Source organism: Homarus americanus, unplaced genomic scaffold (genome assembly GCF_018991925.1).
Source record: "Homarus americanus isolate GMGI-L3 unplaced genomic scaffold, GMGI_Hamer_2.0 scaffold4060, whole genome shotgun sequence".
NCBI classification, from domain to species: Eukaryota; Metazoa; Arthropoda; class Malacostraca; order Decapoda; family Nephropidae; genus Homarus; species Homarus americanus.
In genome coordinates, this window is record NW_024746161.1 from 3,790,542 (window position 1) to 3,815,534 (window position 24,993).

At 43.5% G+C, this 24,993-nt stretch overlaps 1 protein-coding gene across 1 annotated transcript in view; it reads left to right on the forward strand.

Moving 5' to 3' along the window:
- The window catches only part of LOC121878961, a 137,144-nt gene that overhangs the window by 36,750 nt on the left and 75,401 nt on the right, over nucleotides 1-24,993 (forward strand). Inside the window, exon 2 of the mRNA XM_042385411.1 lies at nucleotides 21,909-22,001. Within this exon, the coding sequence (XP_042241345.1) occupies nucleotides 21,909-22,001 (93 nt within the window). The remainder of the gene's footprint in view (nucleotides 1-21,908; nucleotides 22,002-24,993) is intronic.

A 24,993-nucleotide genomic window follows, 5' to 3' on the forward strand; every position in this document is an offset into this window, starting at 1 on the left:
TTGACGCGAGTAATTTATACATGCAACTCGTGTCTTGTTCTTTGCTGGTATTATTTATTTGTTAATGGTTGTAGTTGTACTGTTACTAAAGAGGGAAGGTGGGCGAGGGGTCCGTGGCTGGCCCCCTGCTCATGTAGGTGTCAGGCAGTACCCACCCAGGTGCTATGTTATGCTATGACTAATGCAATGTTTTCTCTCTTGTTCTTCCAGGTAAGCAATCCTGACCTTATTGTCGGAGTCGTTCTCTTTAGTAAAACTCGAGGGTGAGTACACAGTAAAATAATCTCTTATATTGATTTTATTCATTTGGTGTTAGTTAATGCTAATTATTGGTGAGTGTAGCCGAAGGAGGTAACTCATGGTCCCCGTGTCTGTATGTATGTATATATGTATGTATGTGTGTATGTATGTATGTATGTATGTATATGTATGTATGTATGTGTATGTATGTATGCATGTATGTATGTGCCATTTTAAACGCAGCTCAGAGATAATCTTAAGTTCCAAAAAATTTGGTCACTGATTAAAGTCAAGTTCACACTATAAGTAAAGTTAGATTTACCATTTCAACAAAGGATCGAGTACAGGTATTTTCTAACATGCGATCATTGTAAGTCACTATGTTGTGTGGTACCTAGACTACAGGCTTGTGAGTGTGAGCTAGTCTCCCGTATGTCTCTATCATGTTTTAGTATGTCTGTGTCATGCATTAATATGTCTCTATCATGCATTAATATGTCTCTATTATGCATTAATATGTCTCTATCATGCATTAGTATGTCTCTACCATGCAATAGTACATCAATATCATTCATTAGTATATCTCTACCATGCAATAGTACATCTATATCATTCATTAGTATGTCTATCATGCATTAGTATGTCTCTATCATGCATTAGTATGTCACTATCATGCATTAGTACATCTATACCATACAGTAATATGTCTATCATGCATTAGTATGTCACTATCATGCATTAATGTCTATATCATACATTAGTATATCTCAACCATGCATTAGTACATCTATATCATACATTATTATCTCTCTATCATGTATTGGTATATATACTGTATATCATTCATTAGTACGTCTCTATCATGCATAAATTCATCTATATCATTCATTAGTACGTCTCTATCATGTATTATCTCTTACTATTTTCTAGATGTCATGTGTTGAACTATTTCAATATCTTATTCACTCGCACACACAGTAAGAGGGAGGGTGATATAAGCCATGAGTCTGGGATAGAGCTATTAGGCTAACTAAGGTTGGCCGCGTGAGTGTGGGTCTATAATTTGTGGGTGAGGGCCGCTGGAGCGAGGGGTGAGGGTGTTGTGAGGTGGGCATGAGTGACAGGCGCAGTGGGGAGAGGGTATGAGCTGGAGGGGGTTCTCTGCTCCCCCTACCCGCTGGCTGCGCCCTTGACAAAGCCTCCCCACTGCTGGCCCTTACCTGCCGTCCGCCCCGGTAAATAGGGCTCGTTAGGGCGCCTCGCTTACCTATTCAGGGCCTGGGTGGCTGGAATGGGCCCTCAATGGCTGGGCACCGGGGTACCCGAGTCCTGGTGTCGGCTCGGTGGGGTTCACATTTTCCGAAAAGATTAATCTAATTATTTTGTTTGTTGCCAATGCTGCTGCATCTGTACTTCACTTGATAAAAGAGAGATTTTACTCTCTCCTTTCTACATATTCGTATCATATTTACATTTTAGACGACTGTTGCAGCCTTTCTCAGGATCATTTTCTGTGGTTTCCCGCCGAATGTAAATGAATTTTCCCATGGAAATTGTATTAGGCAGGCAAGTGAACAGTAGGCAGCACCCACCACACACAGCTCGCTGCCCCAACCACTACCTTAACGATCATAATCTCGTCACGAGTGTTAGGTGATCCTACCCAAGTAACAAGTTGATCTAGGGCATGTGAAGCTGTACCCGAGCATATTACAGTAGTAACATGAGGTGCTGGTACTAGTGTAAGTGCTATTGCTGGTGCTGTACAAGTGCTGGTACGAGTACAAGTGCTAGTTAAGGCATTATAATATAAGATGCTCGTAATTACAGTTGTAAATATTAACAGAGCAGATGAGGGGAGGTGGACATTAAACAACACTGGTAGTAGACAGTAGCATAATATACTCTTAGAAAAATAAATATTAATGTTTTTCGTTGATGGTCTGTGTTCCATGTTATTATGTGCTTAGCTTTTATTATTATTAACGTCTCGGTGCACGTACTTCATCGTGACCGTAAACATTATAATATAGTTCATAACTACGTAGATGAAATACGCTCAGATGTTATCAGTAAAAGTGGTTAACCATCTTCTTGAGAATTACGTGCTATTATTACTAAAGAAAGTTGTTTTATTTTTACATCTGTCCGCGTGTCTAACCTCGAGATTATACCTGCAAATTGTAGTTTTATGTTGGTTGGGATACTAAGTGACGCTTGTCTTCTCTGTGATGTAGAATGTTGGGCTAATTTTCCGCCGCCGGCCGCAAGCTTCACGTGGTGGTTTTAATGAAGTTAAGAGCGGAAGCAGACTGAGGTCCGTGTGTGGCGTACCAAGTGGCCGTAAATTGGATGGCATAGCGTAAAAGGCCATTCTCCTGTGAGTGACGGGTACAGTACACGTTCCAGCAATCGTCAGTAACTGGTTAATGATCCATTTCGTGAGAGTGACTAACTCCCAGTAATGGTGAGGTACGAGGACATGTCCCAGTTATTGTAAGATACGGGTAAATATCTCGATAATTACCAGTCACGGGTATACATGTCCCAGTTATTGGGGATTATTGGTACATGTCCTAATAGTCATGAAGCACAGGTAAATGTCCCAATAACCATCAATCACAGGTATATGTCCCAGTAATTATGAGTTATGTTATATGCCCTAATAATCAAGAGTTACGGGTACGTGTTCCAAATAATCGTGAGTTACGAGCATGAGTTCCAATAATCGTTGAATGAGTGACAGGTTGGTGGAGTCTTATGATTCGCTGGTGGTGGTGGTCCTGGTGACGTAGGTGGTGGTGGTCCTGGTGACGTAGGTGGTGGTGGTCCTGGTGACGTAGGTGGTGGTCCTGGTGACGTAGGTGGTGGTGGTCCTGGTGACGTAGGTGGTGGTGGTCCTGGTGACGTAGGTGGCGGCGGAGGGGGACTCGTGGGTGGTCATAAATACTGGGCGAGAAGGACGGTCAGGGGTAACTTTGTCTAAGGTGCCGGAAGTGATTATGGAAGGTAGATGGAGAAACTGATATCTCTCTCTCTCTCTCTCTCTCTCTCTCTCTCTTACTTAGGCGATGGTGGTCATTACAGTGGGTTGTGATGGTTGTACCTTTTGGTTGTTGCAGTAATGGTTATGATGAGCGTTATATTTGTAATATTAGTGATGGTTGTTGTATTAGTAACAGCGACATTGACCTTTAAGCTGTTTACTCAAATTTGGTATAGCGTTACCTGGACATGGTATTCTTATTTTCACATGGAAAGCATTACTCCCAAGTATTTGAGAAGCCGAGCGCTAATGAAATTTATTGTGGATAGTCGTTTTTTTTTTGCCTGAACGCCAAAAAATTTTATGTGGTGGCCTGACAGTCGGTCGGGAGCTTGCATTATACCGCACGTAGTAAAATATATAGATCCCTGTTGTAATCTTAACCCATTGTCCTGTCGGGGCCTTTAAATTTATCTATATATATACACATATACATTACGTATAGTAGTGGCAACATTAGGTCGATGGACAGAGGATATTGTTGGAATTTTCCTGTGTGGGTGTCATGTGTGCGGCGCCCATCTGGCAAGCACGAGGGCAAGTAATATTCAAATTGGCCTGTGGTGCTTCAAGATAATTTGGCGTTCTTTTTCAGGGTAGCGGTGAGTGAGCAGGAACAAGCTCCGGTGTTGTGTTGTTTTGGTGTTTTGTAGTTGCTGGGTTCTTCTTGTTGTTAAATACGCGGCTGTGCCCGTATTTACCAGTCGGGGCTCCTAATGTTTTGACGAAAATGAAAGGCCGCTTTTCACAGCCCGCGCGTCCAATGTCTCCACTCTGGAAACTTGGCTTATGAATAGGCCGTTTTTGTGACGACCGCATCGGTTGGAACGGCTTGGCTGTGTGGTTTGCGTGATATATGTTCAGGTTTTAGACATTTGAAGTACAGACTATCAACCATTTCAAATGCATACTTTAACAAGCATTGGTTTATAATAACATTTAGTTAATAGATGATGAAAATATCTCTACAGCATTACATTATGAAACCAAAGTCACCTTTTCTCGCTACATAATCGGACAGGGGGAGGGTCACGGGCATCATCGGAGGGGCACGGCTGTGTTGTCATCTTGGTGGGCGGTAATTTTACCCAGCCAGGGTACTACGGCACATTGTACTCTCACACTGTAGTACCGTATAGTTCTACCTGCTGGCTCAGTACACAGTTCCTAGGTTATTAGCGTTAAAAATGCCTTATCTTTAATGTTGTGGAAAACATTGTTTATTAGTTGTGTCGCCTGAAGACGCCTCCAGCTACATAAAGTTTATAGAGTTTTTCCCTCTAACAAAAAATACAAGATACTTTATATTAAAATTATTATCTGTGTATTTTTGATTGAACAACAGAGGATATTTTTGAGTATTTTAATGCTGGGTAATGCATTCTGTGAACATTATGAATGCAGTTAAATGTGTTTACATGAAATTTATTAAATATTTATTGTTGCTTGGATAAACATATATGAAGCCTCAAAAGCCAAAAGTATTAATACGTGTTTGGATGAAGACTTTTGTGAATATAATGGCCAAAGCAGTAAACATGCTATACGTACTTAATGGTGTGTACGTGTGGATTATGGTGCAACGCTCAGAATAACGCTAGGAATATCATATTTCAGACGCCACAACACATTGAGCAGCGTCACATTTCTCGCATTTGAGGTTCACGAGGTGCCACGATATTTCTGGCATGTCAACTAAACTACGTAAAATATCTGGTTTCCAAAATAACTTTAACTACACTCCAAACCTCTCAAGGTTGCTTGACATTATTTATAACAACAGAACATTTGGACAGTATCCGTTGCAGAACATGAGGAGTGGTAGAGGATTGATCGTCCCAGTACAGTACACAAAAATGTCCAGTAGTGAAATAAAACTTCCTTCGAGAGTGTATTGACTGAGTGTGTGGTGGAGAAGGTTTTATCACATAACATAAGGTGTTGGCCAGCAAAATGTTACATCTGGAAAAAATATCTGCGGTTACGTCATGTGTGTGTGTTAGTCATTTTCCCATTACAGGAGATGTAAGAGCGTCAGTGTATGTGGAGTAGTCATTTGCAGTTGTGAGACGTCTTGCTAAATATTGTAATTTCGTTTTGTATTTGTTTTCTGAATTGGGGAAAAAGGGGGAGAAGAATTTGAAATAAGATTAAACATTATCATTTTTGTTTTATTATTTAGGTTGAGACTCTCGAGAAAAGGGACAGGGTTACACCATGAAAAAACAAAATAAAAATAAAAAATTTGCTTGTGTATATAGGATGGTGGGGAGTCACACTAGGACTGGCCATATACAGGAGGGCAGTGGCTGTGACACGGTAGGGTCCACTGCTACCCAACAACTGAACACTATTTGCCTCTGCAGACGACTAGCATTTATAACATACAAGTGTGTGTGTGTGTGTGTGAAGTTCTTTATTTTTCAAGACTTGTTTTAGACCATCTTTTTGAGAAAAAAATAATGAATTATCGTCTGGTAGTTGTACTGAAACATGTTTAATTCATCGACCATCTTTTTAAAACTGATGTGTAATTTTTTGTGTGTGTGTGTATATAAAACACCAAATGGATATAAGTTTAATATATTCGTTCATTTCGCCCCAGTCCAACGGGTTCATCGATTTGATCTTTTCCCTCCTTCTCACCTCCCTCTCCTTCCCTCTCCCTTCCCTCTCCTTCCCTCTCCCTTCCCTCTCTTCCCCCTCTCCCTCTCCTTCCACCCTCTCTCCTCGCTCTCCTTCCCTCACTCTCTCTCCCTCTCCCTCTAGTCTTTTCTCCCTTGTCCCTCTGATTCTCTCTTATATTTTCCCTTGTTACTCCCTTTCTACTTCGCTATTTCTTCTCTCTTTCACCACCTCTTTTCTTTTATGGTCTCTCTCTTCCTCTCCCTCACCCCCCACCATCTTTTCTCAGCTCGTTTTCCCTCGCTCTTTCTTCCCCCTCTCTCTCTCTCTCTCCTCATTCTCTCACATTCTCTCTTGTGTTGATTTTAGTTGGAAGTGCTTTAGTTGTGAGGGTATTCAGTACATCTCATTAAGCTGTAGTTACTAAACCCAGTATCGTTTAAAAATAACCAAAGGGGTTATTAAACTCTCTCTTCTCTATCTCTCTCTCACTAGTCTCTCCTTCTCTTCCCCCATCCCTCCCTCTCTTCACTGCCGTTCTTTTGCCCTTCCTCTCCTACTCCCTCTGCGGCCTCTCCTCTCTCTCTCTCTCTTGCCCTTCCCTTTCTCCTTTGTCCTGCGTTTCCTCTCTCTCTCTCTCTCTCTCTCTCTCTCTACTTCGTTCACTCATTCGTTCTCTCTCCCTCCCTCCCTCCCTCCCTTTCTCTCTTTAACCTCCTCATTTCCCTGCGTCACCCCCCCCACTCCCCTCCCACTCCCTACTATTAACAAATCATTCCAACCCTTTAGTTCCGTTTCTTCTCCCAAGTTCCCCGGCCCTAATCCTCACCAATCCCCTCTAATCCGGCCAATCACCATGCAAGATTCACCGTGTTTGTTGAATCGTTTGCAAAGTCGCGCTGCGGTGTCTAAATTAGATGAATATTGAAGCATTAAAGTTCGGGAGTTGGAACATTCTGTGGTCGGCCCGAAATTTTGATGAGGTGAAATGCTAGTGGTGGTGGTGGTGGTGACGGTGGTGATAGTGATGGCGATGGTGGTGGTAATGGTGGTGGCGGTGTTGATGGTGGTGGTGGTGAGGGTGATAATTGTGGTGGTGATGGCGGTGATGTTGGTGGTGGTGGTGATGGTGGTGATGGTGGTGGTGGTGGTAATGGTGGTGGTGATGTTGATGGTTATGGTGGTGTTGATGGTGATGGGGTGGTAATAGTGATGGTGGTGGTGGTGGTAATAGTGATGGTGGGGTGGTGGCGGTGGGTGGTGTGGCGGTGGTGATGGTGGCGGTGGTGATGGTGGCGGTAGTGGTGGCGGTGATGGTGATGGTGGTGAGGATAATGGTAGTAGGGGTGGTGGTAATGGCCGTGATGGTGATGGTGGTGGTGATGATGATGGTGATGGCGACGGTGGTGATGGTGTGGTGGTGATAGTGGTGGTGGTGATGGTGGTGGTAATGTTTGTGATAGTGGTGGTGACGGTGATGATAGGAGTGGTGGTGATAGTGGTAGTGATGGTGGTGATAGTGGTGGCGGTGGTGGCTGGTGGTAATGGTTGTGATAGTGGTGGTGACGGTGGTGATACTAGTGGAAATAGTGTTGGTATTGTTGGCAGGTTTCCGCGTGGTTGTTAAATTTACAGACATTTTTGCCCCGTTGTCACGCTCTTGGTATCTCCCTAATGACGTCACCTACTAGTTATATATTTTTTGCTGTGATATAAGTCTACAAATTGGGTTTATTGTCTAGTGAGGGAAGTACTTACGATGTCCGGTCATGGTGCAAAAGGACACCATGCAAGCAATATTCGGAAGTTATTAGTTTTATGTAATTAAATCTCTCACACGTTACAAACAAATAAGTTATCGTGAAAACCTCCTGAAGTTATCGTAAAAACCTCCTGAAGTTATCGTAAAAACCTCCTGAAGCTACCGTGAAAAACTCCTGATGTTATCGTGAAAACCTCCTGAAGTTATCGTGAAAACCTCCAGTAGTTATCTTAAAAACCTCCAGAAGTTATCGTAAAAATCTCCTGAAGTTATCGTGAAAACCTCCAGTAGTTATCTTAAAAACCTCCTGAAGTTATCGTAAAAATCTCTTGAAAGTATGAAGTCTGGATTATATTGTTTTTATTCGGTAAATTCGCTCCCTTTAGCTGTGTGAGGTCGGGGGTAGATGGCGTCACTGGGCGCAAGTTTAGGTTTACGCAACACACATCTTAATCAAATTTTTTCTCACGCTATTTATTTGTTTATTTTTAATGTTGTGGGTTTAAACTTGTCTTATTAGATTATACATCTGTGCATGGCTCTTAAAATATAAGTTCAACATGTGTCAACAAAGAACGAAAAAACAAAAAACGAAAATTAAACTGAAAATGTGTCGAGAAATATCAATACATATTTTATCATAAAACTTTACACTGCTACTCCCTTTATTACATTAGGTTCTCTGATTATAGAACTGTTTAAGTAAATATGTGTGAGAGGGTAAACATTTGTTAAGTTCCATTTAATAATAAACAACGACAAGGGGATGAAAATACTAGACCAAAAAGGATTTAAAAAATAATTTAATATTACGTTGTAAAGCTAAATCCCTTAGCGAAGGCAGCGAGCGCCCTTGTTGCGTGTTAACATAGGGGCGAGGGTGGCAGAGCGGGGCGCAGGGCAGGCTCCTTGGTGCAGCGGCCGCCTCACTGTCAAAAATAACGCGGTAATACAACGTCAGCCGCCGCTCCCTGGCTCTCTGGACCTCCCGGGTGAGCTACGTGTTGAAACTCTCGCCACCCAACAAATTTCTAGCACTTGAGAATGTATTTCACAAGGAGAAATGTATTCGATGCGAGATAGAGTTGTTTATTAAAGGTCCTGATGGTATCGAGAGGGAGGGAGCAGGGATGGGGGAGAGAGCTGTCGTCTTGGCACTCTGGCACGAGCTACCACTTCCACAACGCTCTGGAGTGCCACAGGTGACGAACTTTTTCCTGAATCACTGTTCTAAATCAGTGCAGAGATTATAATTTCGTGTGGTCGTTGCCTGTGCCTGCTCGTGGCTTTGGTGGAGCTGTTATGAGTTCACTAGGCATCTTTCTTGTTCTTCAATATTTATGGGTCAGTTTAAGTAGTTTACCGCACTGATAGAGATAGGTGTGTTGTTGTAACGTAACCTTATAGTAAAGTGTATTTACTAAACAATTTTAGTTCAACAGTGTAAGAGATTGTCTCATTAAATGTTACAAGACTGAAACGATCAACTTATAAACAATAATTAAGTTACCGGAATCTGGGAAGAATGTAATCACTCAGTGTTCGTCTGTCCCGTCGTTCTCCCCTTCCATAACTTCTCAACCACTGAAGGTATTCCAAGGCAACTAATACATAAATCCTGGTGAGCTCAGGAGGATGTTGCTTGAATTTATCCAATATATATATATATATATATATATATATATATATATATATATATATATATATATATATATATATATATATATACTGTATATATATATATATAGTGTGTGTGTCTGTCTGTATATGTATACATGTAGCATTTGTATGTTTTTCCGTATGTATAATTAGTCTTAGGAGATAAAAGCATTAATCCATCAATAACAACAAAAGCCTATTAAGTGTTCTCCACTAAGGACCAGCCAATTTGACTCCCTCACCCTCAGAGCTGTGGCTCATTTTTCTTCCCTTAACCTACATCATCCTGCTCCCTCACCCCCCCCTCCCCCACCACATCGGAGTGGGCCGTCTCCCCTTCTGATTTCCCCCATTCCTGATATAAGGTAGATTTAGTACTCCCGGGAGGCAGTAAACACAGCCAGCCCTGGTAGAGGCCGCCCGGTATGTAGTCACGTCACCGAGGTGAAATGAAAAATAATAGTCACCTCAAATGTTGTGCATGGAAATGATGCGCCAGGGCTAAGTGCCAGGGCCAGTTACCTAATGTTTTTGTTTTTATTGTTAATTTATGACGCCAGTTTTAGCCAGTGGTATGACGGGGGAGGAGCGGAGTGCTGGTGTTATTGGATTGGTGTTGCGGTGTGATCATCACCCCCCCCCCCCAATCCTTGCTGCTGGTGTTGTTTGTATCGTTCGCTTTATAAAGATCAGATCGAAATAACACCTTTGTGTTTATCTTGAGAGGAAAGAGAAGGAGCAAGTTTAGACAAACATGCGAGTTGCCAAAGAGAACTGTGTGAGGGGTAGAGCGGCGGGCCAGAATAAGAATAATAATATGTAGCACCTCCACAAACGTTTCTTGTTACAATTATTGTGCGGGAAGTGTTAAGTGACAGCACCTCACGCCCGCGCTGGCCTGTGTCACACGTCACCCGCCACGCTCATTATCCTACCTCCAAGGTTTGTCATTATCCTATCTTGTCAACTTGACGGTTAACGATCCTATCTCTCTGACTGACGATTATCCTTCTGTGATCGTGTTGTTGACCATATAGTAACTCCTCCGTCTGGGTGAAACATTGTCTAGAATATAAGTAATTTTCCCTGACTGTTGTAAACACGTGAAAAGTCAGGAAGGAAGAAGAAGGGTGAACACGGGGCTTGTAGATGTCGAGCCACCATAGAGGCAACAGTATATTAGCTGGTGATTGTTCTCCACACGATAAGGTGTTTGGCACAAGGTCTCATGGAGATGCATGTTGAGCCGTCTAGCATATCATTATGGCGACCTTAATGGTACTGTGAGCCTTTAAAGGCTATAAAAGATAAACATCAACGTCTTCTTTTTTGGGGAGCGATAGTTAGCCGTGTCGTACAAAGGTCCCCAGATAATCTGTGTTGTTTGTTTGTGAGGGTGCTGATGGTGGCGCTACGGAACAATACATGAGGCGTGAGGTACTACGGAACATTGCTCCACGAGACGTAGTGTGAAGCGCTACGGAACATTGCTCCTTACATTGCTTCATTACACGCCACGTGAGGCATTATGGAACACTGCTTCACTACGACACTGTCAACGTCGTGTTATAACGCTACCATCTGACGTTACGTGACCAAACTTTAAGAATACTCCCTCACCAGGATGTTGTGTCATCACTGTCTGGTGGCACATGGGGGCTCCCAGCCATCTGGCCTCACCATTATCTTTAACCCCCCTTCAGTCACTCCTAGCATTACTCAGGCACACATCTTAGCAGTCACCATAATAGTCATCCTAGCAGTCATCTTCTTAGTCGTCCTGGTAATCATCCCAGTAACCAGTTTAGTAATAATATTAACAGCCATCCTAGCTGTCATCCTAGTAGACATCCCAGCAAACACTTGGTAGTCATCCCGTAATTACCCTAGCAGTCATCTTAGCAATAACACTTGAAGTCATTCCAGAAGCCACCTGTCACCCATCCTAGTGACCCTGACAGTCATCATAAGAACTATTTTGCCAATCATGACATTTATTCTGTAATTATTATGACAGTCATCCTATTCTGGCAATAGTAATGAAAGACATCCTAGCTGTCGTCTTGGTAATCATCCTAGCAGCCATGGTTCCTTCTTAATAGTCATCCTGTTCCTCTACGTGGCTTAGCGTATTTGTTATTTAACCTGGAGGTAAATTAAAGGGTAAAGAATCAAGAAAATTACACGTGTTGTATTGTTGATGTACCTGTACTTGTACCTGTAACTGTACCTATACCTGTGTGTGTTATACGAGTTTTTGAGATTAGTGAAGGACTTTTAAGTTGTGAAGCGTCGTAAACAACCGTAAAGTACTGATATTTGAAGTAGAGTCAAGTTGTGTGTGTGTGTGTGTGTGTGTGTGTGTGTGTGTGTGTGTGTGTGTGTGTGTGTGTGTGTGCGTGCGTGGGTGCGTGCGTGCGTGCGTGCGTGCGTGTGTGTGTGTGTGTGTGTGTGTGTGTGTGTGTGTGTGTGTGTGTGTGTGTGTGTGTGTGTCAAGCTGTGGAACATCCGTCATTATACATCACATAATAGCCCAGAATGCAACAGGGGAAGTGGATACCAGCGAAGTAAATAAGATTCGTAGGTCCATTACGACAGATCGGCAGCACTGCCAAAATGACATGTTGCAGCAACTATTGCTGCAGGTTCCAGAAAATTTGACAAAAAAAGTAGCTATAGCACAGGAGGTGGGCGCCTCGAACTGGTTAACTACGTTACCGATAAGGGCAAATGGTTTCAGCCTTAACAAACAAGAATTTACAGATGCCATTGCTCTAAGGTACGGTTGGCCAGTAGATGGTTTGCCCTCCCAATGCGTGTGTGGCTCTTCATATGATGGCGATCACGCCATGGTCTGCAAGAAGGGGGGCTTCATATGCATGAGGCATGACGAGGTAAGGGATCTCACAGCAAATATGTTGAAGGAAATCTGCCGGGACGTCATGGTAGAACCGACCCTCCTTCCATTGGATGGCGAGATCTTCCAACACAGGACTTCAAACACATCTAACGAAGCCCGTGTGGACGTCAGTGCTCGAGGATTCTGGACGCGGGGACAGCGAGCTTTCTTCGACATCAGGATTTTTGATCCCATGGCCGCTTGTCACCGTAACCTAGCTCTCGATGCTGCACATAGGAGGAACGAGAACGACAAGAGAAGGGCATATGGGGAGAGAATTCAAAACGTTGATCAAGGCAGCTTCACTCCTCTAGTGTTCACAACCTCTGGTGGGATGGGCCCAAGTGCAAGATGTTTCTACGCCAGACTCGCGGAGTTGATCTCCGAACAGAAGCAGCAGCCCAGAAGTTATGTTACAGCCTGGATGAGATGTCGACTGTCCTTCTCTCTCCTTCGGTCGGCTTTGCTCTGCCTCAGGGGAACGAGAGCTTCTGCCCCTACTCCGACAACTGCTGCAGATATTGACTATGAGGCTACTGTCACTGAATGCCGCATAGATCTGCCGCTCAACTAATTTAACACAGACAGGATGGCTTCTTATGTATTAGGATATTTAATATTAAGGTAAATAAATGGTGGCGAAGGTGTGGCTATTGGGGGAGGCTGGAGGCTACGTAATGATAAAAAAAAAGTAGTAGGAGTAGTAGTAGTAGTAGTATTGTCGTTGTAGCCGTTTTTATTTATTTTATCTTGTTTTTACATTTTATGAATATTATTTTCATGGTTAATTGAAGAAATTCACTTCTAGATAAAATTCTAAGCTAAATATAATTTAGGGAAAACTGACATTATCACGAGAGCAGAAAGTACCCGTCGAGTGATCTCATGTTGGTCCTAGTGTATGAGTAGAGTCTTTACCTTAAGTTTTATTAAATAGTTCTGGTTACTAGACAGGTGGTCAGTCTCAGCTTATCTCTAAGACCACTTAAGACTTGTGTTTGGAGTGTGTCACGTGTGGATTAATGACCTGGGCACAGTCTCTTGTCTTTCTCTATACTCTCGTATCGCACAGTTTTGAACACCGTCCAGCAGCGAGAGGCAGGTAGGTAGGCAACACAACAACACCAAGTTTATTGTTATACACCTTTCTGTAATTTTTTTTAATGTCTTCCGTTCGATAATTACAAATAGATTTTATATATTTGTTATTTATCTGTCTGTCTCTGTGCACTTTATTTATATTTTAATTATTAATTTGTTTATTATTTTTTTTATTCATTCTCTATTCGTTTAGTTATGAAGCAAAACATTCTGCACTCCATCTGATTACCCTATTATCAGAGCTGTTTTAATTTCCAAATGTGATCATCAAAATTTATAAATTCAATAATACAGTTGTAATAATCTTCCTCTATAACCATAATCCCGAATGTTGTGATGAAAAACCTAATGTGTCTTAGAGGCTCGAGGGAGGTGGGGGGGAAAAGGCGACTCTCTCTTGTCAAGTAATTAAAAATAAGATTCTGGGCGTTTTAAAAGTTTACAGTCCCCGCCATTACAGATAATGAGTGTTGGGAGTGAGGAAGGTAAAATGGGGTTTATACCCTGGGGTCGTAGAGGTGATGCGGCCGCCCACCATCACCACCCACCTACTCGTCATTGGCTATTTCCCAAAGTGAATTTGTTTTCTGATGCGGCGTGTCGTTTGGAGGGAACCAACCACTTGAGGGTGTGTTTTGTTTGGGTCTCCTCACCTCTGTCACTCTCCTCCTTCCCTAGATTCCCCTGACTTCTCCTTACCTCATCCACACCTCACTCCATTTCTCCTCTATTCCACTCTACTTTCCTTACTCTATTGCCACTCTATCCACTATCCTAATTGTCCTCCTTCCTTCCCCAGTCCATCCTCTTCCCCCCCCACTACACAGCATCCTCTTCCTTAATGTACATTTTCAACCTGCACACCCATAACAATTCCACTCTCACCTTCCCCAACTCAACCCCACTTCCTTATTCCTTCCCCTTCCACACCTCTTTCCCTTCCATACCCCTTTCCCTTCCACACCCCTTTCCCTTCCACACCCCTTTCCCTTCCACACCTCTCCTTCCACCCCTCTCCCCTTCCACACCTCTCCCTTCCACACCTCTCCCTTCCACACCCATCTCCCTTCCACACCCTCCACCCCCTCTCCCTTCCACACCCCTCTACCCCTCTCCTCCCCTCTCCCTTCACCCCTCTTCCTTTACACCCCTCTTCCTTTAACACCCCTCTACCACATCCCTTTCTCTTCCACACCCTTTCCCGTTCCCTCCTCACTTCTTCTTACTCATTACACCTTGCCATTTTACCCTTTTTATCCCTTCCTCCCTTAGTTCCCCCCCTTCTCCCTTAGTTCTCCTTCCGGTTTAGTTCCCCTGCCTGTCTTAGTTCCCCCTCCTGTCTTGGTTCCCCCCCCTTAGTTCTCCTCCTTCCTTAGTTCCCCTTCCTCAGTTCCTCCTGGTTAGTTCCCCTCCTGGTTTAGTTCCCCTCCTGGTTTGGTTCCCCTCATGTCTTGATTACCTCCTGGTTTAGTTCCCCTCCTGGTTCAGTTCCCCTCTGTCTTAGTTCCCCTCTTGGTTTAGTTCCCCTCCTGGTTTAGTTCTCCCTCCTGGTTTAGTTCCCCCTCCTGTCTTAGTTCCCCCTCTCTTCTCCTCCTGGTTTAGTTCCTCTGGTTTAGTTCCCCCTCTGTCCCCCTCCTCTCTTAGTTCCCCTCCTGTCTTAGTTCCCCCTCCTTCCCCCTCTAGTTCCCCTCTCCTTGATTCCCCTTCTTCCTTAGTTCTCCTTCCTTAGTTTCCCCTCCTTTAGTTCCCCCTCTGGTTTAGTTCCCCTCCTGGTTTAGTTCCCCTCCTGTCTTAGTTTCTCCTCTGGTTTAGTTCCCCTCCTGGTTTAGTTCCCCCTCCTGGTTTAGTTCCCCCTCCTGGTTTAGTTCCTCCTGGTTTTCTCCTGGTTTAGTTCCCCCTCCTGGTTTATTCCCCTCCTGGTTTAGTTCCCCTCTGGTTTAGTTCCCCCTCCTGGTTTAGTTCCCCTCTGGTTTGGTTCTCCTCCTGGTTTAGTTCTCCTCCTTTAGTTCCCCTCCTGGTTTTAATTCCCCTCTGGTTTAGTTCCCCCGGTTTAGTTCCCCTCCTGGTTTAGTTCCCCTCCTGGTTTAGTTCCTCTGGTTTAGTAGTTCCCCTCCTGGTTTAGTTCCTCCTGGTTTAGTTCCTCCTGGTTGTTCCCCTCTGGTTTGGTTCCCCTCTGGTTTAGTTCCCCCTGGTTTAGTTCCCCTCCTGGTTTAGTTTCTCCCTTAGTTCCCCTTCTTCCTTAGTTCTCCTTCCTTGATTACCCCTCCCGATTTAGTTCCCCTCCTGGTTTAGTTCCCCTCCTGGTTCCCCTCTGTTTAGTTCCCTCCCTCCTCCCCTCCTCCTGGTTTTAGGTTCTAGTTCCTCCCTCTGGTTTAGTTCCCTTCCCCTCTCCGTTGTTCTACAGTTCAGAAGTTTCAGTTCAGGTTCAAACGTGGGAGGTTTAGTGAGTTTACATTATGAAGTCTATCCCGTCATTATTTTTGGTTTATTATGCGTTTTTTTCTGATCAAGTTTAGCGTAAGAAGGTAATTTAGTCCCATTATACCTGTAAGGTGTTTCCTTCACCGTGATCTAAACAAATCGTCTTTTCTTGCAAGCTTCTGAACCTTCCAGTTTACACATGAACATAAAATTTTCACCCTTTCTTCTTCTTCTTCTTCTTCTTCTTCTTATTATTATTATTATTATTATTATTATTATTATTATTATTATTATTATTATTATTTTTATTATTATTATTATTATTATTATTATTATTATTATTATTATTATTATTATTATTTATTCTTTCTTTCTTTCTTTCTTTCTTTCGTTCTTCTTCTTCTTCTTCTTCTTCTTAATATGTACCCGGCGACGTGTGTGTGTGTGCGTGTGCACGCGACCTGCAGTTGATATTTCTAACATAATTGCATGAGTTACGACGCACTAGAACAAACATTTTGATTTTTCACCCCAATGGCATTTCAATGTCTAAAACTGCTTTTCTTGAGCTCAAAATTTTATGAAGGCAAAATGATGGCGTCTCTTGTGGTAGTGCCTTCTTTTACACAGCAAGAACCTACTTTATTCACGGTAAGAACCACTACTAACACATGAACAACAACAAAACACTTTTAACTTTTTAATTTTTATTCATTGTCACAAGGAACTTGGTATTTCATTTTCCTTCTCGAAACAAATCCCAACGAATTCTCATAAGGTCTGTACTTACAAACTTTGCTAGAATGACTTATTTTCTTAGAATTTTTCAAAGATAACACTTCTGTACCGTCTCCACATTCAAGAATTTAATTTTAATTTGTACAAGAAACACTTATTTCTTACATATAATTCCTGCAAGACTACAGGTTATGCTACACTATCTCCAGCGACGAGTCTTGTATTGAGCGTGTTGCAGCGCTGCACCTGCTGTTGTCTTGAATATACAGGTACTTACACACAGCACAACATATTGCTGAAAAAGCGAGATAAAATCTTCAGGATGGTTTATGTGTCGTGGAAGCAACATGAGACGGGTTGGCCTGGGAGGTGTGGTGTGTTGGGAGGTGGTAGGTGTGGTGTGTTGGGAGGGGTGGGTGTGGTGTGTTGGGAGGTGGTAGGTGTGGTGTGTTGGGAGGGGTGGGTGTGGTGTGTTGGGAGGTGGTAGGTGTGGTGTGTTGGGAGGGGTGGGTGTGGTGTGTTGGGAGGTGGTAGGTGTGGTGTGTTGGGAGGGGTGGGTGTGTTGGGAGGGGGAAGGAGTGGTGTGTTTGGAGTGGGAAGGAGTGGTGTGTTGGAGAGGGAAGGAGTAGTGTTTTGGGAGGTGACAGGTGTACTGGGTTGATGGTAATGACTAATGATAACGTTTAAACGGATACTTTAACAGGTAAATCTTGGCCTCATGAAGAATGCATAGAAGAAGTGTCAGATTTAAAACTCCCTTTACCATATTACAATCTCTATACCCACCTGGGATTTATAGAGATATTGGAAGATATTGAAACAGTCTATTTTGTCAGAAAAATACAGTTAAAGAATGGTTAATAATAACAATATTGAGATGTCAGAGCCAATTGAGAGCTCTCCCTACAGGCTTATGTAAACACCTGACTTAAAGCTCCATTTACATTTTGTAAACGATGTATTGAGGAAGGTAGCGACAACATGCAGGAAACTACCACACTGGACTTAAATAACACATACATACATACATACATACATACATACATACATACATACATACATACATACATACATACATACATACATAAATACTTACATACATACATACATACATACATACATACATACATACACACATACATACTTACATACATACATACATACATACATACATACATACATACATACACATACATACATACATACATACATACATACATACATACAGGCTTTAACAATGAAATGATTCTACTAAGTATGACATACAAGACATTGTGTCACAAGGCATAGAGTTATAAGTCAGGCGTCTGTGTCCTTATTGTCCATATAACTGCCGGTGTTGTTGTTGTTGTTGTTTATGGATGTCACGGTCTTTAAAACGCAGATGGTGAACTATTGGCAGCCTGTACTGTAGATGTACTCTGGCAGCCTGTACTGTAGATGTACTCTGGCAGCCTGTACTTTAGGTGTACTTTGGCAGCCTTTACTATAGGTGTACTTTGGCAGCCTGTACTGTAGATGTACTTCGGCAGGATGTACTGTAGGTGTACTCTGGCAGCATGTAATGTAGGTGTACTCTGGCAAGATGTACTGTGGGTGTACTCTGGCAGGATGTACTGTAGATGTACTCTGTCGGTATGTACTGTAGGTGTACTCTGGCAGTATGTACTGTAGGTGTACTCTGGCAGGATGTACTGTAAGTGTGCTCTAGCAGCATGTATTGTAGGTGTACTCTGGCAGCCTGTACTGTAGATGTACTTCGGCAGCCTGTACTGCAGATGTAATTTAGCAGGATATACTGTAGGTGTTCTCTGGCAGCATATAATGTAGGTGTACTCTGGCAAGATGTACTGTCGCTGTACTTTGGCAGCATGTACTGGAGGTGTACTCTGGCAGGATGTACTGTGGGTGTACTCTGGCAGGATGTACTGTAGGTGTACTCTGGCAGCATGTACTGTAGGTGTACTCTGGCAGGATGTACTGTAGGTGTACTCTGGCAGGATGTACTGTAAGTGTGCTCTAGCAGCATGTACTGTAGGTGTACTCTAGCAACATGTACTGTAGGTGTACTCTGGCAGGATGTACTGTAGGTGTACTCTGGCAGCATGTACTGTAGGTGTACTCTGGCAGCATGTACTGTAGGTGTACTCTGGCAGCATGTAATGTAGGTGTACTCTGGCAGGATGTACTGTGGGTGTACTCTGGCAGCATGTACTGTAGGTGTACTCTGGCAGCATGCACTACAGGTATACTCTGGCAGTAGGTGTACTCTGGCAGCATGTACTGGAGGTGTACTCTGGCCTGTAGGTGTTCTCTGGCAGCATGTACTGTAGGTGTACTCTGGCATGTACTGTAGGTGTACTCTGGCAGGATGTACTGTGGGTGTACAGGATGTACTGTCAGCATATACTTTAGGTGTACTCTGGCAGCATGTCTATAGGTGTACTCTGGCAGCATGTACTGTAGGTGTACTCTGGCAGGATGTACTGTAGGTGTTCTCTGGCAGCATGCACTACAGGTATACTCTGGCAGCATATCTATAGGTGTACTCTGGCAGCATTTCTATAGGTGTGCGGCAGGATGTACTGTAGTTGTACTCTGGCAGCATGTACTGCAGGCGTACTCTGGCAGGATGTACTGTGGGTGTACTCTGGCAGGTTGTACTGTAGGTGCACGCTGGCAGGATATACTGTCGGTGTACTCTGGTAGGATGTACTGTCGGTGTACTCTGGTAGGATGTACTGTTGGTGTACTCTGGCAGCCTGTACTACAGGTGTATTCTAGCAGGATGTAGGTGGGATGGTGTAAGATATCACTTTGATAATGGGGAAAAAATATTGTTTTAGAGCCAAGGCTGGACCACAGGGGCCAGGTCACCACTACCTGTGGAAGGTTATGTTATACGTGTGTTGGAGCACACTGACGCTCTATATCTTGTGTAAAGTTAAAAAGACGCGTTACTAACCAGACAGAAAAATGGGATGTGTAAGGGAGGAAGAGTAGATGTTTGTATTTACACACGAGTAATACAAACATATACAAATTGGATAATCCACGCGTATTAGATACTCCCTCAATACTTTCTCGCAATATTTTTTTATCCGTGAACATAAATTATTACCTTTGTATCAGTTTTATGTCATTAACCTGGCGCTTAATCCATGTACCAGGTTTCTTTTCTGAAAATATGTCGTCACACAGACACGAGAATCCAATACAACAAATTATGTCAGGAGTTTGTTCTAGCAGTTGGAGGCGAGGCTTCACATACCTCCCGTTGTGTGTAGGACAGATGCTGGGCACTCCTCACCTCGCGCACTTTCAGTATTCCAAACTAGGAGGCCGTCCAGCCCTAGATCTAGATCTGGACGTAGTTTCTCCGGCTAGTTTCTGGATATTGGCACGATGGAAGTCAGCAGGAACTGCTTAATTGACCTGCCAACGATATCAGACCGCGAGACAGCAGGGCCGCGGAGTACCCTGATGGGTAGTGGTGAACCATGGAATAAGATCCTGTCAGTGTGTCTGGTTATCGGACCCAGAGATACTACCTCGTGTCTCCACAACCAACACAGTAAACGTACATGTACGAAATCATGTACACATGTACACATTCGTAAACACAAACTAAAATTACTAAGTGTAACTGTTTAATACTAGACGTGAGACAGAGAAAAGGAAATGGTAGTGGGTGTAGAATGGTTGGCTGGAAAATTGTTAAACGCATAGTTGAGAGCATCCCCCTTGCAGAAATACAATAATATAGCGCCACAGAGGCATAACAGGGCCCTTGGTCGGTGAAAGGTAGACCAGAAGCGCCAGAAACTAATGCTCGGATTTTTTTTGTAAAAACATCAGAATACTGTTAGGCAGGAGAGGGAAAGAGAGAGAGAGAGAGAGAGAGAGGGAGAGAAAAAAAGAGAAATAGAGAGAGAAGCAGGCAGTGTTGGAGACTGTTGGAGGAGAGCGTGGTGATGGCGGCAGGCAGGGAGGTGGGGAGGCGGAGTGGCACTGGGAAGACCGTAAATTTGGCGTGCCGGGCTCCAGCGCTCGAGTTTCCAGGTTCCAGGGGGGCCATAATTTCCATGAGCTGTCCAACTGTCCGGCCAAGTTCAGACGTACGGCCGCCCCACCTGCACGCTGCCGCTGCTGCCGCCGCCACTGCCGCAGCCGCAGCTAACTGCCGCTCGGCTCCGGGGCTGCGGAATGGGAAAAGTTGGCTGGTTGGGGATAACTATACGAGTTCCCTGCCTGGGGGAAAAAACGCGTAGAAATTGGTGGATGTTGCTAAGGCGGTTATATGTCTTTTTAGAATGAAAGAAAATTTTGCCCTGGATCGACTTTTATCGGGAGGACGAAAATGGCCAATACTTGCAAAATTGGGCCGAGTTCGGGTGGCGGCAGTTGCTACAGACCTCGGCGACCGGCCAGGGGACCTGGAAAATGTGGTAAAGTTATCATCCCGTAAGGGTTGTCGTAACAAAAGTGCCATGCCATTACTTTTCCATTTAACCCCACGCCGTAAAGTTGCTAGAGGAAATCATTGTATATAAACGAGAGTCCCTGCACGGGAGCTCATAATATTTCCAAGTTTAAAAAGGTGTCTTTTTTGTGGAATCTTTTTTGGGGGGGTCAGAATTTATGTGTACTTTATGCTAATCGTCTAACACACGACTTCATTCAATTTCCTCTTCATCGTTTGTAATTTAACTCTCTTACGTATATTTCATTTATCTTCCTTCTCCTTAACGCTTTTTTTACCCTTCCTTTTTATTCTCCTATCCTTGTCTGCTTGCTTTAAGGTCATGTTCTTTGTGTCTCTCTACTTCTCATTCCTTTCCTGCCTCTCTTAAATGTACTCATTTTTCCTCTTGGCCATCTTCTAGGCAATGTTAACAGGACCTCCCCTCACTCCCCATGGGCGGCAGCAGCAGCAGCAACAACAACAACAACAACAGCACCAGCAGCAGACGGTCTTGTTTTCACAACTGCCTCGCCGATTGAGACGCGTGTGATATTCACTGCCGTGTTTTTCCCCCGCCTTTCTTTCCCGCCGAGCACGACACGGGGAGCACCACTGGAAGATGGATTGTGGTGATCTTGTTGATCTTTCTGGGCCGTGTCGATCTTTTTATGGTGCAGCGACCCCGTGTCAACAGCCTTAAGACCTGGTTCCCCGCCCCTCCCTCCCGCCCCTGCTTGCTGCCACCAGGGATCCATCCATCCTTGGCCACCCTTCTTCGAGTCCCCCAAATTGGCTCTTGGATTTGTTTTTATTTCCTTTTACTACATCTTTCTCGGTGTTTCAGGTGCTGAATTGTTGTCACCATGTATCTATATTGATGTTGTGTTATAATATGTACTAGTAGTGCATAGGGGATTATAATAAAGGCTGATTTGCACCTTTGTTTGTCCAGGGTCCCTCGTGGGATTCAAGTGTTGACTCAAAAGGAGCTACCAAACACGACCAGACTGAATTCGCATCATCGGCGCTGCTGTGTTTGCCAAAGGTGGGTGAGAAGGGGGAAGGGGGCCCTAATTTACTGAGGGGAAAACTTATGTATTTTTGCTCATGTCAGAGTCGAGTCTGCTGGTGTGTTGATATTACCTTCCCAAGACGGTCATCACTCTATCCACAATACCGATATTAAATGTACTTATTGGGCGTATCAATTCCTTGCCTCTTTGTAAAAACTGAATGAATTTATATATTGAGTCAAAGCTCTAGAGTTATTTAGGTTATTTCTGGTGATCAGCGATAACAAACTTGATTATCAAATCACCAAGCTACGAGTATCAACAACGATGTAGGTAATATAGTTGATGTTTACGAAAGTTACACATGATATTAAATTCTCGAAAAGACCAATAATTGAGCATAATAAAAAACGTCAGACTTATAGGTAAAAGATGAACTTAGTTTTCTCTCAAAACCAGAAACTAATTACACCATTGAGGAACACAGAAGTGAGAGAGAGAGAGAGAGAGAGGCCCTGCCATACGTGACATATTAGAGAAGCCTTTCCATACGTGACATAGAGCCTTGCCATACACTACTATCTGTGAGCTATGCGGGTAGTGTGTGTAGCACCGCCACCCTCAGCCTGTAGGTGTTGTCAGTCTGGTATTTTTAACTCTCGGTGCCAAACATCGTGATAAAAGAGAATGGCGGGTGTGCCCACGAGCCAGCTCTCTCTACGGCTCACCTGTCTCTCCAACACCTAGCACGCCAACACCTAGCACACCAACACTGAGCACACCAACACCTAGCACGCCAACACCTAGCACGCCAACACTGAGCACACCAACACTGAGCACAACAACACCTAGCACACCAGCATACCAACACCTAGCACGCACGCCAACACTGAGCACACCAACACCTAACACACCAACACTGAGCACACCAACACCTAGTACACCAACACCTCACACACCAACACTGAGCACACCAACACACCAGCACACCAACACTGAGCACACCAACACACACAACACTGAGCACACCAACACCTAGCAGCACACCAACACCTAGCACACCAACACCCAGCACACCAACACAGCACACCAACACCTAGCACACCAACACCTAGCACACCAACACCTAGCACGCCAACACTGAGCACACCAACACCTAGCACACCAACACTGAGCACACCAACCCCTCACACCAACACTGAGCACACCAACACCTAGCACACCAACACTGAGCACATCAGCACCTAACACACCAACACTGAGCACACCAACACCTAGCACACCAACACCCTAGCACACCAACACACACACCAACACACTGAGCACACCAACACCTAGCACACCAACACCTAGCACACCAACACCTAGCACACCAACACCTAGCACACCAACACCTAGCACGCCAACACCTAACACACCAACACTGAGCACACCAACACCTAGCACACCAACACCTAACACACCAACACTGAGCACACCAACACCTAGCACGCCAACACCTAGCACACCAATACCTAGCACACTAACTCCTAGCACGCCAACACCTAGCACGCCAACACCTAGCACACTAACTCCTAGCTGTATGTGTGTTTAAACCGATGAGCGTGAACTAGAACTAACTACCTAGGTAAACAAATTGATAGACCGATGATCACCTAATTGATAATCAATGTTACGCTCTCATAGACGTTACCTAGCCATAACAGCCAATAAGTCACCTAGCCATACTAGCACCTAGGCCACACAGTCACCTACCCAATGAATCATCTAGCCAAGCAGTCACCTAAGCGAAGTCACCTACCTACCCATACAACTACCTTACCGTATGCCACCTAAACACTTGCTCTGCCCAGATAGAGATCAATTAAACGAGCTCCAAATTAAATGGATGCCTATTTAAAAAGTCACCTTGCGTCGGTCTTGAATCACCTATTCCTCAGCCAAACACACAGGTGGTGGGCCTCGCGACAACGGAGTCTGTGGAAGTAATCAGCCAGACGGTTCGATTTCCATCTGCTGAAATATCTGAAAAAGGTTCGTTTAATTGACACCCAAAATTACTTTATTAAGATATGAAAAATATAGATCATCTTAGATTATTTGTCCCGTGTATAATGATAGATATTATGGCAACACTTGCTTATGTCAGCTGTGTAAACAAGTATTACTCAAACTTTACTGAACAACTTCATCTACCTCACCTGAATGACCAACCGCCACTAACAAAATGAAGTGAATAACGTCACTAACAAACAAAGCTAATTCTAACGGTGACACCTTTACCTGCCGGCCGCACCAATGGCATTAAAAACGTTTCTGGTAATATATTGCTGCACGACGCACCTGCACCGCCAAGATGAATGATGGACTGATATAAATACACACTTGATTGTACAGTGTCGCGGGTACACCTTCTTTTATATATATATATATATATATATATATATATATATATATATATATATATATATATATATATATATATATATATATATATATATATATATATATATATATATATATATATATTTATATATATAAATATATATATATTATTGTTATAGATTCATGATTATTAGTGTATATTTGATAAATATTACATTATTATTACATTTTTACAATTAAAACGTCCCCCGCTGTCTTAAACTAATCAAACATTACCTAAATCAAGTTAGGTTACGTTATGCTACATGCTGTTCTCTTGTTGGTGTTACAGTGTTTGGTTTATCAGCACATGTTTGTTCTCACGTTCACATGACAACACCTGTCAGAAACACTGAAGTTATCCTTATGTTTTAATACAGTTATTCTTAACACACACACACACACACACACAATCTTTGTTTCCATGCAGTATCCAGGTGACGCGGTGACTGACTTTGCTGCACACGCGGTGACTGACTTTACTGCACACTCGGTGACTGACTTTACTGCACACTCTCCTCAGTCACTGAAACCAATATTCTGTTCTTAACTGGATCTTAATTAACATTGACAGTCTGCTGATCTTTTGCTAAGTGGTTG